The 17214-nt window shown below is 39.9% G+C and overlaps 1 protein-coding gene across 1 annotated transcript in view; it reads right to left on the bottom strand.

Annotated features, from left to right (window-relative positions):
* Window positions 1-936: 936 nt before the first annotated feature.
* The window catches only part of LOC109929184 (neurexophilin-1-like), a 75600-nt gene continuing 59322 nt past the window's right edge, over window positions 937-17214 (bottom strand). Inside the window, exon 2 of the mRNA XM_048614656.1 lies at window positions 937-4702. Within this exon, the coding sequence (XP_048470613.1) occupies window positions 3938-4702 (765 nt within the window). The 3' untranslated portion in view covers window positions 937-3937. The remainder of the gene's footprint in view (window positions 4703-17214) is intronic.

Here is a 17214-nt window from a genome sequence, read left to right as displayed (position 1 = left end):
ATTTGAAGTCATGAATCCATCTATTTCAACCATTTAAAAGTGCCATTAGTTAATTGTCCGCCAACATCTGTAATAATGACTATGCCTGAGAAAACCAGCTCCTTGTGATCACATTTTAATTTGGCTCTCCATTTGGAACACTTCCAATTCAGAAAAGGATTTCATCTGGCCTGGAAGGCTGAAAATAAGTTTTTAAAAATGCGCTGAAATTACTGTGCGAAATGCTCATTGGATATCTAAGTTAATTCCATGTTTTCTTGAGCAGGACCAGATTTGCTTTACAGTGGCCTCAGGCTACTATTGGACAATGAAGGCCCATCCTGCTGCTGGTGGTATTAATACCATGGTGCATGGGAGGGCTAGTCATGCAGGGAGTACAACTAACAAATCCATATGGAGTTGCTTATCACTGGTCCTCAGGGGGTGAGGTAGTCTGGTGGTGGGTTGTGAGGGGTGGGGAATCACATGTTCACAGACACTCAGTGCCTGATCTGAACCTGGAATCTGTTGGTGGAGGGGTAGGCCCCACTGAGAGCTACCATCCATTGGGTTGGTAGCCACCATCTTGCACTTGCTGCTGATGTTCCATCTCTGCGCTTCCACTTACAGACACCTGACCCACCCCAACAGTTGCCATTCACCCGGGATCCAGCAACGATACTGAACCCTTGGTGAATGTTTTATCGGCAGTAACCTTGTCCCCTCCAGTGGTGCTGCCATTCAATAGAGCTACCACACTCTAACTGGCCATGGTGGGAAAGACCTCTCCACTCCTGAGGTCCTAGATCCTGTGGAAGATTGCTGTTGCCCAGTTAAGTGCCTGAGTAGAATTTAATACAATGGACCTTCCCTAGAAGAGACAAAGCAGGCTCAGGCTGATGACAACCTCATCTGCATTAGGTTTCACCCTACAAGTTAAAAAGTAATTTGTGGTGCCAGGATAATATTCTTACCCCTGGCCCGGGGGCCTGAGTTCAGGTCCCACCTGCTCTAGAGGTGTATAATAACATCTCTAAAAATATCTAAAAGGTAATTTACTGGCTCTTGAGGCATTTTGGGATGTTCTGAGAATGTCAAAAAAGTTACATAATGTAAACTTGATCTTTTTTCCCTTGTCTGCCTTGCCTGCTTTATGATGCATCAGTAATTTGATGTTTTAGGTAGATTTTATGAGTCCTGAATCACTACGGGTGATTACGCATGTGACCTAAGCTAGGTGACTTGGAAAACTACCCTAGTTTCACTTTTGATTTGAATCTGATCAGATGTAGCACTTGTGGCTCAGTAACACTGTCAAAAAAAAACCCTAAAATACTTACTTTTGCTCATATTGTGTTGCCTATTCAATAAACTTTAGGTTTTCATGTCTATTTCTCCAGCTTTATGTGTGTATCATTGCTACAGGTGAAGGTTTATAGCTGTTCATTTTTTGAACAGCATAAAGATCACTTATTAACAGTCATAGTTATATCACATTTCAAGTAACTGAAATTTTATGAGGTGAATAAGATCATCACATCATGTTTCCATGGCAACCACACTTCTTTAATAGCTGTCATTGGTGGCCAAATAAAATGTCGTGGATTTGAAAGATTGATTATTACAGACTTCGATCAGACATATTGCTTCATTATTTGATTAGTCACACTTAGGTTAATATTTTATTGATTGATGATGCATGTCATCAATGTAAGTATGATAGATTAATGTGATCCACTACTGCTAATCGTGTTAGTGATGATAGAGGATATGTTGAAGGACAGGTTTCTGATGAATGTACTGTGTTATACAGCTTGAAAGAGAAACTTTAATTATTTTCAGTCTGACAGTTCTTGCTCTCTCTTAGCTGTTAAATCAGGTTGGTAATGCTCGCAAACTTCTCTCCAGTTACATTAATGCTGTTCTCTTATTGGCAGAGGGAGTGCATCTTTCTGTGGCATTGTTGCCTTCTCCTGCATCACATCATGACCCAGACAAGAAGTAGTTCAACTCATCCAATAGAGAAAGGAAGGTGCAAATTCTAGTCAGTGCTGAATGTTTGCAATCTCAGAGAACTAATAAATATTAAGTCTATCCATTTGCAACTATGCCGATGTGCTGATGCTAAAAGCAGGAAGCAGGTCATTGCATCGTTCCAACATGGCAAAAAGGGCTGCTATTTGGTGTTTAATTAATTCAAAGTCAGCCACAAGTTAGGATTAATCCATTCAACCAACCTCAAAGTGAGTTAATAACTTTCACCTCAACTACTGGTGAGGATAGAACTATCCAGAGAGAAGCAACATAGCCACTCATGGACTACTGTTACACAACAGAAATCCCTAAGGTTTCTGTAGTTGTGAGTTTCCTCAAGAAGGTAATCACACTGTAGTTAACCATCATGAGATGATGGATGGATGGCCTAAGTGCAATTACTCAACCAGTAAGTACGTTCTTAGGTTTGGTAGTTTTTCTTCTAAAAATTACAAATATTGTTTGTTCAGAAAACATTGCCTTACGAAATATTCTCATATATAGCACAGTTTACTAATTCTACCAGCTAACATTGAATATGTTACACAAATTTGGCTGTCTGGAGATAAAAATGAGATAAAAATGGTGGAAAGATTTGCTCAAAATAGTTTCCATCTTTTGACTGAGAAATAAAGTTCGCTAAACATTTGTCTCCTCAGGTTACCCTGTTTTTGATGAACTGAGAGAATAGTGAGAGTGAACACAGACACACAACAGACACATACCAGTTTACATACACAGTGTGGAAGAGAGCATTTCTCAGTGCAAACAATGGCATTATTTATAATACTTAAAATACTTGTGCTGTTATTTTGTACTCACATCCTTTCCAGACCTCCAAGACTTCCTTATGGTTATTACATGCACAGCAGGTGACAGCTCCATTCACCACAACCTTATTCTCATCTACATGCATTAGTTAATTTCTTGAAGAGATACTAAAGTTACAACTACATCTCTCTCTCCCCCAGTGTCTATCTTAACATAGGTAAACTAGAAGCCTATAGTTAATAATGTAGCAAAAGGACAGCATACCTCTTTTGGTCAGAGACATCATCTGATCACTAAAGTGGCTTAGTGGCAAATATGCTCACAAACCAATGCTATCCATGTAGTGCAAAAAATTAACATCATGAGGAAGAATGTTGCAATTTGACAAAGAGAAAAGAAAACAAACACTCAGTCAATGAGCTTGCCTACTTTGGCATCCTCCCTTTTTCAATCACTGTTATCCAGATGCCATGATAAATAATGTAATATTAATTCCACTTGACCTATAAAACTGATGCTATGAAGGTAACAGGCACACCAGGGACTGGGAAAAGCAGAGATTGTTAAACAAGACATGTTGAGCGGAAATTGTTGAGACATGTGGGCATTTTACAAAATATCTACAATTTACCAGTGTCCTCAGTTAATGGAGGAGGCAGTTATTTAACTATTCATTCATTTTTCTATTGATCTAACATACTTTGCCATCCTGTAAAATTATTCAAAAGTTTCGATATTAAATCATTAAATAAGATTTTAGATGATAATTAGGTAACGATTGGTCAAATATTTTGCTTTTTTTGTCACCTGGAAATTAATCAAAGACTATTTCCAAAGTGCATCTGCATTTCTCTCTTCTATCCATGAATATTTATTACCAATGGTAAAGAAACAGACACCATCTGTTGAAGTGTCCCATGAAAGTTGATACTATGCATTAGCTTTTGTGAATAATTTTGTGTTGGATTTTGTTTTAGACATCAGTACTTCCACTTGTAGAGCTGTAGAATGCTGTAATAACAGGCACAGAACACTTTTAACAACCTTCACTAAATTGTTATCACCAAGACCTTTAGTGTGTGAGTCAACCTGCTAATCACTCCAAATCCACATGTTGTTAAAAAAAAATACATTTCCCCAGCACCCCTCTGCTTCATCCAGATGGAAAGTAGGGCGTGTCACTGTGGTAATTATAATCAGGACACACCTTCTGCACCAGTCTATAGTCTGTGCTGTAAAATGAAATGTAGATACATATAACTTTAAAGGGTTTGGAACAGATCCAGGATACATGGCTTTGTGTCTGTTCCTGGTAACAAGTCTTGGATGGGTCATAATTACATAGAGCAGTCTTCTTCGCTCTGTCAATTTTTTCATATTCGACTCGGCAATTAAATATTTTTGAATCTTTGGCGTCAATTATTGTTTGTTGAGCCAGGTCAAATTCAACCGCTTTTGTAGGTGGCACAAGGCTGACTGATATATTTCCCTGGCCAGTGGAATTGTGGCGGAAGTACACACTAAACGTACCATTTCCATGGTCTACAATTTTTCCAGTGATGAGGAGGTTTAATTTCACGGTTTTGATGTTTGAATAAAAATCACCCCATCCAAACATTTTCTTAAATTTTCCCGTTTTAACAATTGGACGTCTCTTGACTCTAGACTGGGGGTCTTCATGTTGATCTGATACATTTCCCAACCAATCCCAAAGATCCTGTTTGGTGTAAGAGACTGGTGAGGAGTATTGAAATCCCAGTAGTGTCGAATTCCCTGTACTTGGCAGAGTTTGCATCATCCACTGGCTTAGGGGCGATATCTTGTTGCTTTTTATTAAGACACGCTTTTGTGTGCTTTTTGATCCTCTGAATTTCACATCTTCAGTGTCATTTGATGTACTTCCATGTGCAAATGCAACCTGTAGAAACAGATACAAAATGTCATTTTAAAAGCAGATACACAGTAAATTATTTTTATATTGTTTTGTGTAGATCACACATTTATTCTGAAAACTCACTGCAACATTTATAGAGCTCATATTAAGATACATTATTAATTATGCGGCAACTCTCCAAAACCTTTTGTAACGTCTACAAGGCACAACTCGGGAGTGCAATGGAATATTTACCAATTGCTTGGCTGAGTGCAGCTCCAATAACATTCGAGAAAGTCCACACCCCATGCACCATCTGAAACAGTCACTGCATCTACCATCAGTATACAGTGGCAGCAGTGTACACCATCTATAATGTGCAAGAGCTGGCCAAGGCTCCTTTGACAGGATCATTCAAATGTGCAATCTCTCTCGCCTAGAAGTGTAAGGGTAACAGGTGAGGGGAACACCACAAGCAGCACATTTCCCTTCCAGTCACACCTTGTTGCGATCTGGAAATATATCACCATTCCATCAGCACCATCACTGGGTCAAAATCCTGAAACTCCCCTCCTACATTCTTTCTAATTTTACCTATCGCAACACAAATATAGAACATAGAACAGTACAGCACAGTACAGGCCCTTCGACCCACGATGTTGTGCCGACCTATTATCCTACTAAGATCAATCTACCCTTCATACCCTACAGTTTACTATCCAAGAATTGCTTAAAAGTCTCTAAAGTATCTGACTCCACTACCACTGCCGGCAGTGCATTCCACACGCCCACCACTCTCTGTGTAAAGAACCTACCTCTGACATCTCCCCTATACCTTCCTCCAATCGCCTTAAAATTACGCCCCCTCGTAATAGTCATTTCCACCCTGGGAAAAAGTCTCTGACTATCCACTGTATTTATGCCTCTCATCATCTTGTACACCTCTATCAAGTCACCTCTCATCCTTCTTCACTCCAATGAAAACAGTCCTCGCTCCCTCAACCTTTCCTCATAAAACTTGCTCTCCAGTCCAGGCAGCATCCTGGTAAATCTCCTCTGCACCCTCTCTAAAGCTTCCACATCTTTCCTATAATGAGGTGACCAGAACTGAACACAACCCTCAGAGGTCTGCCTGCAATGGTGACTTCTGGACTGGATGTTAATGCATCCACATGCCAATCTGTGTGCCCAGACTCTCTGAGTAACCATGCAGCTTAGAGAGAACATTGCTCCCCTCCCAACAGCATAGTAGTGCACATAAACTAGAGGGACTGCATTTCACCGTCATCTCTTCCGGGGGCATGAAGAATAAGCAATAAGTGATGGTCTTATCAGTGACATCACTTACCACACATAAGTAAATCAGCAAGCCTTCAAACCAAGAAAAATGTTTGCGAAATGCTTATTCTAGATCACCTTTAAATGTAATCTCTACCCTGATTCTAACCGGCTACACAAATGGTTATCGTTTATACAACAGTTTTGTTGTATGCAATTGATCAAAACAGTTGAAATAAAACAAACTGAAGATAATTTGTGGACTTAGAAAGACCACCGTGACATTGGGAAGCAGTAAAGCATTCTTTGGTTCATGGAGCTATTTTCTACTTTTACAATATCTAATTGCTGGTTATGACTTTTTCCCATGTGGTTTTGTGTGGGTTGAAATGTATCATTGATCACCGAATAAGTACTGCACCTTTTCATCAAAAGCTGCAAATAGCACTTTATTTTAGTTAAATAAAGGAAGCATTTGTGATTACCAACGGTTATTGCTATATTTGGGACATCTATTTCTAAAATAAGGAATGTGTTAGTGCGGAGAATAGGACTAGACAGCAAAATTTTCTCTACTGGGCAACAGTTCTTCATTTAAGAGTCAATTCAGCGAAAGGTCTTCCTTGAGTGCTGCCAGTTATAAGCGCTCCTCGGAGCCTTCAACATATTGCAACTCAGACCAAAGTTTCCAATACTAGGCCTATGCCAAAGCCCTGCGTGGGCTTCCTGTCTACAAGTGAACGAGGGAGATTATTTTGGAATCAATCACCACCTGGTTGCCCTTATACATTCCTCAATCCCAAACTCTGCAGGGTTTGATGTAACCCTAATGATAAGTTATCCGTGTGTTTTCTCCTGTTCTTATTTTGCAACTTTGGGAGACAAGAAAAAATAAATGACTGAGAAATGAAAAGTGCTTAGTTTTGGCATATTTGTCTAAATTTATTTGACAGCAAATCTCAGAATGATGCAGTGCAAAAGTAATCCATTGACAATAGTCAACTTTTCCAGCCTCTCCATGTTTCTGAGCTGCCTCACCTTCATACCATCCTAGTAAATCTCTTCTGCACTCTCTTCAGGACTGCAACATCCTTTTTTTAAATTGCTGCCCATCCCTAATTGCCCAGAGGATTTAAGAGTCAACCACATTGCTGTGGATCTGGAATCACATGTAGACCAGACCAAGTAAAGATGACAGTTTCCTTCCCTAAGGGACACTAATGAACAAGACGGATTTTTCCAACAATTGTTATTACTGGACTCTTAATTCTAGAGTTGCATAGAATTCAAATTCCACCATCTGCCATGGCAGGAACGAACCCAGGACCCTAGAACATTACCTGGGCCTTTGGATTAACAGTCCAGTAAAAATACCTTGAGGCCATTGCTCACCCAGAATAAGGTACCTGCAATTAAATTGATCCAGAGCTTTGTAAAAGCTTTAGCATGACTTCCTTGCTTTTGTACGCTATGCCTCTATTTTAAAGGTCAAGTATCTCATTTGCTTTAAGCGGCCTTCCCAACTTGCCTTGTCACATTTAAAGATTTGTGCACGTTTGCCCACAGGTCTCCCTGGTCCTACACCATTTTTAAACGTGTGCAGTTTAATTTATATTGCCTTTCATCATTATACTGACAGGAAGTGCCACAAACTTCTCTGCATTACATTTCATCTCTCTATCTCCTTCTGAAAGCTGCTACCGCCCTCCTTGCTGTTTACTGCATTTCCAAGTTTCATGTCCTCTGTGAATTTTGTGATCATGCCAAATCAAGGGCATTAGTATATATTAAACAGGGTTGCATTCCAAATTCTGACCTACAGGTGACTTTACTGTTTAGTTCTCTCCAGTCTGAAAAATAACAATTTATCACAAAAGCTCTCTGATTTGTGTCCCGTAACCATTCTTGAACATCTCAAAACCACTTTAATTCCTTGAGTTTCAACCAGGGCACTAAATATTTTCCTTTCTCTAAAGGCTTTGCATGAGATTTCTCCAGGGCTACTTTTTTAATTTTTAGAGCGACACCTTGGTTTTCAAAGGGTCCCTGTTGCAATCTCACTGGTGTTTTTTTTATTAGTTGATGTAGCCATGTTGTAGCGATACCTTCTGTATTTGTGTTGACATATGGGGAATTTGGACTCACATACAAGCAGAATTAAAATAATTAATCAAAACCCTGCATAATTATCAGCCTCCCATTAATTTTATAGCTACAACACACAAGGAAAACATTGATTTCCTAGACATCACAGTATTAAGATTGGCAAACCACCACATACAGCATAAGTAAGCAAGAGTTTCTTTTTCCAAATTAACTGACACAAAGTTTTACACACAAAAATCATCATCCTAAACAGACCTGAGATCACAACAAATGTCTTCCATAGCTTATTCAAAATGGTGCTGTATTTTGATTGGGCAATTGCTAGCATTCCTACTGCACCTCAGGTTTCAGTCTCAGGTTTAAATCGAACAATTAGCACATCATTTACTACCACAACATTCATCCAACTTTTCCCATATGTTAGCTCCTGAACATATGCATCCTTAAGGGAGAAATTCCACGTTCATAGAAACATACAAAATAGGACTAGGGAAAGTCATTGGGTCCATTGCATCTGGTCAGCCATTGAACAAAGATCATGGCTGATTCTTTATTTCAATGCCATACTTTGGCTCTCTCCTGATACCCTACAATGATTTGTAAGTACTCCGTAACCTCAATAATTTCAAACTTTTGTGGCTTCCAGTTAGCAGAGTATTCATTCATTTACAGGTCTAAAACTGTCCTCTCTTCTTTGTAGCATTTCTCTGCTCCCCATTCAGTCTCCCTCTCTGTTCAACCTCCTTGCAGCCTCCTCTGCTCTTCATCCCCTTTGTAGCCTCCCTCTTTCCCTCAACAGTTTGCAGTCCCTCACTCTCTCTGATTTGCAGCTACCTTCTTCTTTCAAACACTTACCTACCCATTCTGCACCCTGCAAATGGCTATGCCAGTTAAAAGATTGCTGGCTCTTCTCTCTAGCCACAGCAACTTCCTCATTGCCACTACTGAGCTACTGGCTGATCCTCAAATTACAGGCTCTTTCTCCCATATGCTTATTGTTGACGGAGTCACTGGAGAGCAACAAGTATGGGAGGGAACCAGCCTCTGATTAGACTTCCACCTCAGCACCACTGATGTAGATGGGGATGTGCCCTCCACTCTGCTTCCTGAAGTCAATGATCAGTGCTACATGTGACCTCAACACACTGTTCTGTAACTGTAACATCTTCCTTACTGTCCTGTTTTGATACCATCACCTTGATAAATTGTTATGATCTCTCTGCCTTCATTAGTTTGTACAGTTTTGAATTACTTATTACCTTGGTTAGACCCTGAGCATGCAACTCTTATGCCTGTCATGTTATTCCAGTCATTCAGTTTGTCTCCAGCACCACTTTATTTTCAATTTTTTTGTAATTATCTCTCTGCCTCACTTAATCCAGTTACAGGTCATCCCTTCGCTGGTTATTCAGCTGTTGACACATTACTCACTGTCTAACACTCTTTCTCACCTGCAGAGACTAATTATCTGACACTCCACTCACAATAGTTGTATGGTCTTTTGCTCTCTCAGCCCTTGCTCTCTCTGCCTATAAACTCTGTGACTGTGTACTCTTCTCTCTCACTGCACCTGACAAAGGGGCTGCACTCTGAGGTTTATTATTTCAAAAATAAACCTGTTGGACTATAACCTGGTGTCATGTGACATCTGATTTTGGCCACCCTAGTCCAACACCGGCACCTCCACATCGTGGATATCCTTGTTATCCAGATGTTCCAGGGAACATAGAGCCAGGGAGTTGGCATCTACCAAAGACCTGGTAATATATCATTTCAAACACCATAAGCTCCTATCTTCTGATCTTTTACATGGAACCTTATTGAATGCCTTTTGGAAATTCAAATACGCTACATCTACTGGTTCCTCTTTATCCACCTAGCTTGTTACATCCTCAAAAACTCAAACTTGTCAAACATGATTTCCCTTTCTCAACACCCTGTTGACTATATCTGATTTAATTATGAATTTCTAATTGTCCTGCTGTTGCCTCCTTAATAATGGATCCTAGTGTTTTCTCAATGACAGCTGTTAGGTTAACTAACCAATAGTTTCCTGCTTTCTGCTACTTATTTTCCTCAGTTACATTTGTAGTTTTGCCATCTGCTCGGATCTTTTCAGAATTGAGGGAATTTTAGATAATTAAAACCAATGCATACACTATCTCTTCAGCCACTTTATTTTAAGATGCAAACCAGCAGGTTCAGAGCACTTCTCAGCCATTAGTGCTCCCATTGCATTTTCTCTAAATATTTTGACTGCTTTAAAGTTCTTCCGTCTTGTTTTCCTCTTGATTTCCTTTTGTTCTTGAGATACATTCTGTACTGTGAAGATGGGTACAAAGTATTTGGTCAAAATTCCTTGTTTCCTATTAGTAATTCCCAGTCACACCATCTAAAGGCTGAATGTACACACCAGTTGTACATTGAATGTAATGGTATCCTTTGAGGTTGCAGTACATCCTTCCATTGAGAGGAGGTACCTCCAAAGCCATGTCTGTGTAGTTGGTAGCTTCTACACCATAGGAAGCTGACTAACCTGGTACTTCCTGTTTAGAAAGAAGGCAATGAAGTCCATCTTGGGGCTCCAGTGACTTTTTGGCAGTGGCATTACTGAGAAAACTGAGTGATTTGCTCTGTCACCTGTTCTAGCTTGGAAGGAACCTCCGACAAAGAAAGATCAGAACCAGGTCACCTTGATGCACACTGGCCGCAGCATCCTTGCCCTGCTCTGAGGATGTGTTTCTGGTTCCTGGAAGTGGAACAGTTCAGAGACCACCTACTTGGTGATGTAAAGCTGCTGAATACACTACCAGTGGATGAGCATGAAGACATGAGGTGAATAACGCCTCTTACTGAGAGGCTTCTCCTTCCTTTGTGAGGAACTTCCTTTCATTTCCACCTCTTCTCCATTACCTTCAAAAGGGGTCAGCTGCTGTTGTGTACATATTTTTTAAGAATTTACTCACGGGATGTGGGTGTTACTGGCTGGGCCAACATTTATTGCACATCCTTAGTTGCTCTTGAGAAGGTGGAAGTGAGCTTCGTTCTTGAACTGGATTAGGTTAGATTTAATTATTGTAATGTGTATTACAAATACAGTGAAAAGTGTTGTTTAGTGTTGCCACTGTCTGGCGCCATCTTGAAACACAGAAAATAAAGCAAGACACAGAATGTAAATCCAAAAAATAGAACAAAAGAGTTCATCATTTTACTTCCTTCTTGTTACAGCTCACAATAATCGTTGCCTCCACCGACACTCTGTGGGCTCCTCCAACTTGCCACGGGCCTGGGGCTAACTGTCGCCGCCATGCATCCTGCACCGGGCACTTCAACACCACCACTGCTGCTGTGGCCAAATCATTGCTGCCATCATGAATCCAGCCCCAGGCCCCTATCACCACTCCGCTAACACCCGCTTTCCTTCGCCAAGCCCCGCTAGACGCCATCTTGGAACTGCTGCAATCCATTTGGTGTCCCACAATGCTGTTAGAAAGGGATTTACAGGATTTTGACCCAGCAACACTGAAGGAATGGTGATATACTTCCAAGTCTGGATGCTGAATAGCTTGGATATGGATCTGAAAGGGTTAATATTGAGGTGTGCCACAATTACGACTAACTATGATGATGTCATGTGGAAATGTGGCAGAACAGGTTAGGATCTTGAAAGATTGAGTCCTAACAGTCCTCCTTGTAACTACATCCATCATTTCAACGTAATCTATAACTAGTTGCTAAATACAACAGACCACTTCTTGCTCAATTCAAGAGTCTCTTGTAGTTAGACCAGGAAGTGGCTTTCCTCTGCCACACTAGACCAAGCAAACCCTGAGGGGCACTAGGCTTGAAGAGGATGTTGGCAGCAAACTGACCGCATGGTGAGGTGCAGATGCGGTTTGGCAGCCAGTGTTGGCAACTGCAGGAATATGAACATTGTTCAGCATCTTCAGACTCAGCTTCAAGTTATTGCTCATGGAGACTGTCATCAGCAGGAAACAGCTCAACATTTAACAGCTTTACAGAAGAAACCTTCATTCTGGAGGCTGCAAACCTTCCAGTCAATGGTACAAGCATTTCAGACCTGTAAGAGATGCGCCACCATAGGAGGATTGGGGGAGGAGGGGAATTACTTGTTCGAAAGCAGATACAGACTGCATCATGTGACATGATATGTAGGAACAGTCCAGACAAGAAAGTGTCCGTGAGGAAAAGTAAAATCCCAGTTAGACAAGGGAAAATGTTTACAAAAATGCAGTTTTACAGGTTAGGAGAGCAATAAGTAAGGAAAGTACTTACAGCTCAGCTTGAAAATCTCTGCCAAAGTTCACAGACACCATGAGGCATGGCCCTCGTGAGGGAAATGAAGGACCATAAAAGCAATTTTTAATGGAGGTGGCAGACCCAGGGATGTTGCAAAGCTAGAATTAAAGAGTCAAATGTACAAGTTTGAAACCTAGGCAACCCTTGTCTAATTGAAAAAAAAATTTAAGAGACTTTCTTAAGACATGGCAGGAGACCCTTCATTAAAACCACGATTAAGATGGAAAAGAATTTATGTAAACCACAAGGAGTGGGAATCATCCAGTGAAATACTGTTAGAGATGCAGGATTTATCTCTTAAAGCTGTGGATAGTGGGTGTCATTTAATAAAGCAGTGATTAAAGTTTCATTTATTAACGCTACAGACTGTAGATTTCGTGCAGTGAAAATCAAGAATCGTCCATTTTCGCTGCGAGTTTTCAGGAATCCCTCACAAAACACTTAAAACCCTGTCGCACAGCAGCACAAAGCAGTCAAAATGCAATTACAGCAAAATTAAAGCCTTTTAAGTGAGGAAAATGAATAATCACATTGGGAAACCTGAGCATCAGAAATAACGTTACCAGGAAGATTTAATTACAGAGTTGGGCCAAATAGAATCCAGAGACAGACATCTTAAAGAGAACAATCTTAAGATATAGAATAGCTCCTGAATTAGATTCTGAATCAGAAGCTAAAGAGTTAAATAGACCTTCTTATGTAAAAGCAAAATGCTGGAAATCTGAAACAAACAGTATTTTGTGTGTAAACAACATTTATATCAATTTGGGAATGTGGCTACTGAAGCTTTGGCATGCTAAGAAGTAAAACATTGGAATTGTGGGTAAACTCACAGCAGGAGGACTGCAGTGGTTGAAGAAGGCAGCTCACTGCCACCTTCTCAAGGGCAACTAGGGGTGGGCAATAAATGCTGGCCAGCCAGCGACACCCACGTCCCACAAATGAATAGAAAAAAAAACAAGCAACAGATATTTTGAAGTAACACTCTAAGTTTTTGACAATTACTTCAATCTCACAATGAAGAAAATTCCTGAAAGACCAAGACTTAATAGAAGAGTTAAGCATCCATGGAAATCTATAAATGATTGCATTAATAATTTTTTTAAGGTAGGCAAGAAATATGACTGGTAATTTCAAATCAAAATTCATAAGGGATAGAATTAATGATGAATATTTGTCATTTGCTACCATCAAAAGACGACCTGTCTCTAGAGAAAGTCACAGAGATGGTGAGTAAAGCAGAAGTCTGAAAACAGCACTGATTAATTGTAAGAGGAGAAGATTGAACTGGCACAGAAAAACATTTCATTCAATTCTTAAGGTACAAAACAACAAATGACATACATGAGAAACCAATAGAGCAAGTAGGACAGACATCAGACATTAGAAACACATATCACAGTGGAGCAGGGAACCTCTCAGGCACGGACAGTGCCCAGCTAGGTGATATGATTTTTTTTATTGGTCATACAGTTGATCACGTTCAGAAAAAGTACTGAAGGATTCAGTCACAGAGATGCAAGAAATCAAATAGCTACCTCACAAATGGCTCATGAGTTAGAATACCTGCAGTTGAAGAAAACATTAACTACTCAGAAGGAAAATAAGTAGCCCAGATCCAGATTTTTAGCTAGCTGATATTTATATCAATAGCCATCTCACAAATTTCAAGATAGACACTGGGGCAAGTGTCATTATATTAGCAGGTGATAAACCGTAATTAAGAAAACACTGTTCATAGCTGACAACAGTGCAACAAAACTAGGATAAACCTTCCCGGTCTCCGAATGATGGAGAGAAAGTTGGGAAATTTGGGTGAGATGTCCTTCTTGACATAAGAAGCATAAAGTCTAATTTTCCAACCAAGCAGACATCGAGAAAGATTCTTGCTGGCCGTGGCAAGGTCAATTTGCATTGATCACTCATTAACATTCTCATTATTAGCTAATTATGCCTCATTATATTCAGTTTCCCATTCTGCTACCTGCCAGTTAGAAAATTCAAGTGACAGTCAGAGCTGTTACCTGGTGACCCTAGCCCCCAACTTTCTTCTCTGGACGTTTATCTTAGACACCTGACACCAACATCCTAGGGAATACACCATGGTGTGTGACCACACACATCTCACACCCATGAACCTTGGTATCTGACATGTACCATCCTTACTGCAATATTATGGCACATCTGTAATCCAGTATACTACTGCACTTCAATGATGAAATTTGGAGCACAACAGCCCATGTCATTGAGAGCTGCTGCAATGACACTATGGACAAAGGGTCAGGCGCCCAGCTTATGGATTGGAACAGGCTGCTTGCTTGGTTTCGTATTGCTCACTCACTTTGTGTGAACTTTGGGTTTCATTTACCACTCTTATTAACATTTAGGACAATTCAGATTGTAAGAATAAGCACAGTTTATTCTTAAACTCCACTTGAGATAACTTACAAATGTATAAATGATGCAACACAAGTGCAACACAGCTTAGTGAGCAAATATCTATGATAGCTTCAAGTCTGATATTAGATACTGAGGTGAGACACAATCTAGTAGATTATTTAACTGCCTTATCACACCAGGAATAATGCTTAGCAACAGTAACAGAGATCGTAGTAGCAGTGTTGAGTATTTCTACTTATGGTGAGTACACGCAGGAAATAATTCTCAAATAACAGATCTGAGGAGGGAAACATATTGTTTTCACCAATAATGCAATTGTTGAGGGGAAATTAGAATGTCCAAGTCATTCAATAAAGTGAAGTAAAGTGTCTACAGAATTCAGCTCCAATCTACAGGCAAATTGATAATAAAAACCTGCTTTCACAGATTGGAAGTGTAGGGCATCCAATTCCATGGAAACCATTACTGAGATGGAATGACTGATGATTAAGGTACTGCAAAGAAGAGATTGCTTTATTTTTAACGGGTAAGATATCCTCATGATGGAAATTTAAGAAGCTAAGTGTTCACCACTTTAAATGGACCCACTGAATTCAGATTGTAAGGAAGATCATTAAAGTCAATGATCTTCCATTCAGCAAATTGCCAACTTTTCAGGTCCAGAGAGAACATTCTCTGGGAGAAGAGTGAAACCTCCAGATCACCTGAATTTATGAAGTCTCTCACATTTCATGTGTATATAAGGGGTTCTGAAGAAGGGTCACTGGACTCTAAACCTTAAATCTGATTTCTCTCCATAGATTCTGTTAGACTTGCTGAGTTTTTCTCGCAATTTCTGTTTTTGTATGCAAGGGGTTCCTGACTTACAAATGTCTGACTTATGAATGCTTGTAAATGCAAATGCAATCCTATACAGGGGTGTAAGTTTAAAGATCTGACATATGAACATTTCCTGTGCTTAATATTGTTCTGCGTTATGTTCCAACTCAACATGTTCCAAATCAACTTGTGAATGGACTTAGGAACAAAACCCATTCATAACCTGAGCACTACCAGTATTAATAATGAGAAAGGGAATTGGTGGCAGATGTATATAGGTCTGAAAGTGTGTGAAAGAGACAATACTGAGGAGTGCCATAAACACTACTCACTATAACAATGTCATGTGGAATTATGGGCAGGACAGCTTAGGATCTCGAAGAAGTGATTGCTAACATCCAGGTCCTCTTCTTCATCTCTGTAACAATGAATATCATTTTAATCTAACCTATAACTAGTCACTATCATGGAATAAGCTACAAGTTAGTCCAGGAATGGTTTTCCTCCACCACACTAGACTTAGTAACCCTGTAGATCCTTACACTTAAAGAGTGTTGTGACAAACCTACCCCATCATGAGGTGCAGATTTACTTTAGCCTCCCATATAGCAGCAACCATTGACCCAATAACTGGCAGTGACTCAGAATCTAATAACCAGAACTCCTTGCTGCCGATTTTACCAAAATTTCAGAACACTTCCATCAACCCAGTTTTTCAATATGTGCATCAAGGGCCAAAAGAGAAAATAAGAAATAAATAAATAGGACAACAAGCAAATAAAGCTCAGGTTAGATGGTGATACCTTTCAATAACTGAGGGGGTGGTGTAGTGAGGGCAGAGGGGAGTTGGCAGGTGTATATGTTGTGCAAGAAGGAAACATCTTCCGATGAATATGTTTAACAGAGGGCATTAACTAGAGCAGCTGATCAAGAATGGCAGTTGGGGCATCAAACTAGTGTTAAATACTGATTGACATCTCAACCTGTCAACAATACATATTCCAACCAAACATACATAAGACATATGTATCACCCTCGACAACTTGGCATTTGGCATAGTCATGCCAAGAGTGTGTCTTGCTGATGTTGATACTGAATAACTAAGATCCCACAGTGAGACGTGGCTACAAGCCACAATATTGCTGAGTTTTAACCATCAAGAGCAGTTATTGATCATATTCATAAGAGGCTATCAGTATATATTTAACATAAAGACTAAAATATTCATTGAACAAGAAAAAAACATAAACTTAGTTACATTAGACAAAATTGGAAGATTTCTGTGCAAAGACCTCAAAAGATTTCAAATTCATGCTTTTTCTTTTATCCAAGAAATAACTTTTACAAACTCCAGAGTTACTACTATCTCCACACCAAGTTTTCTAGCTCGGGATGGCACACTACAAAGGGTTTCCTTTCAGAGAAATTTTGTGCATTCACAAGATACTTTTCTTTAGCTGAAAGCTCTCCCTAAGGCATCTAAAACAAACTCCAAACTAAACTCTGATTCAGAGATAGTGGGAACTGCCGATGCTGCAGAATCTGAGATAACAAGGTGTAGAGCTGGATGAACACAGCAGGCCAAGCAGCATCAGAGGAGCAGGAAAGCTGACGTTTCGGGTCTGGTCCCTTCC

This window comes from Rhincodon typus, chromosome 30 (genome assembly GCF_021869965.1).
Source record: "Rhincodon typus isolate 14 chromosome 30, sRhiTyp1.1, whole genome shotgun sequence".
Taxonomy (NCBI): Eukaryota; Metazoa; Chordata; class Chondrichthyes; order Orectolobiformes; family Rhincodontidae; genus Rhincodon; species Rhincodon typus.
The sequence above is the reverse complement of the archived record's forward strand: the minus strand, read 5'-3'. Positions and strand labels throughout refer to the sequence as shown.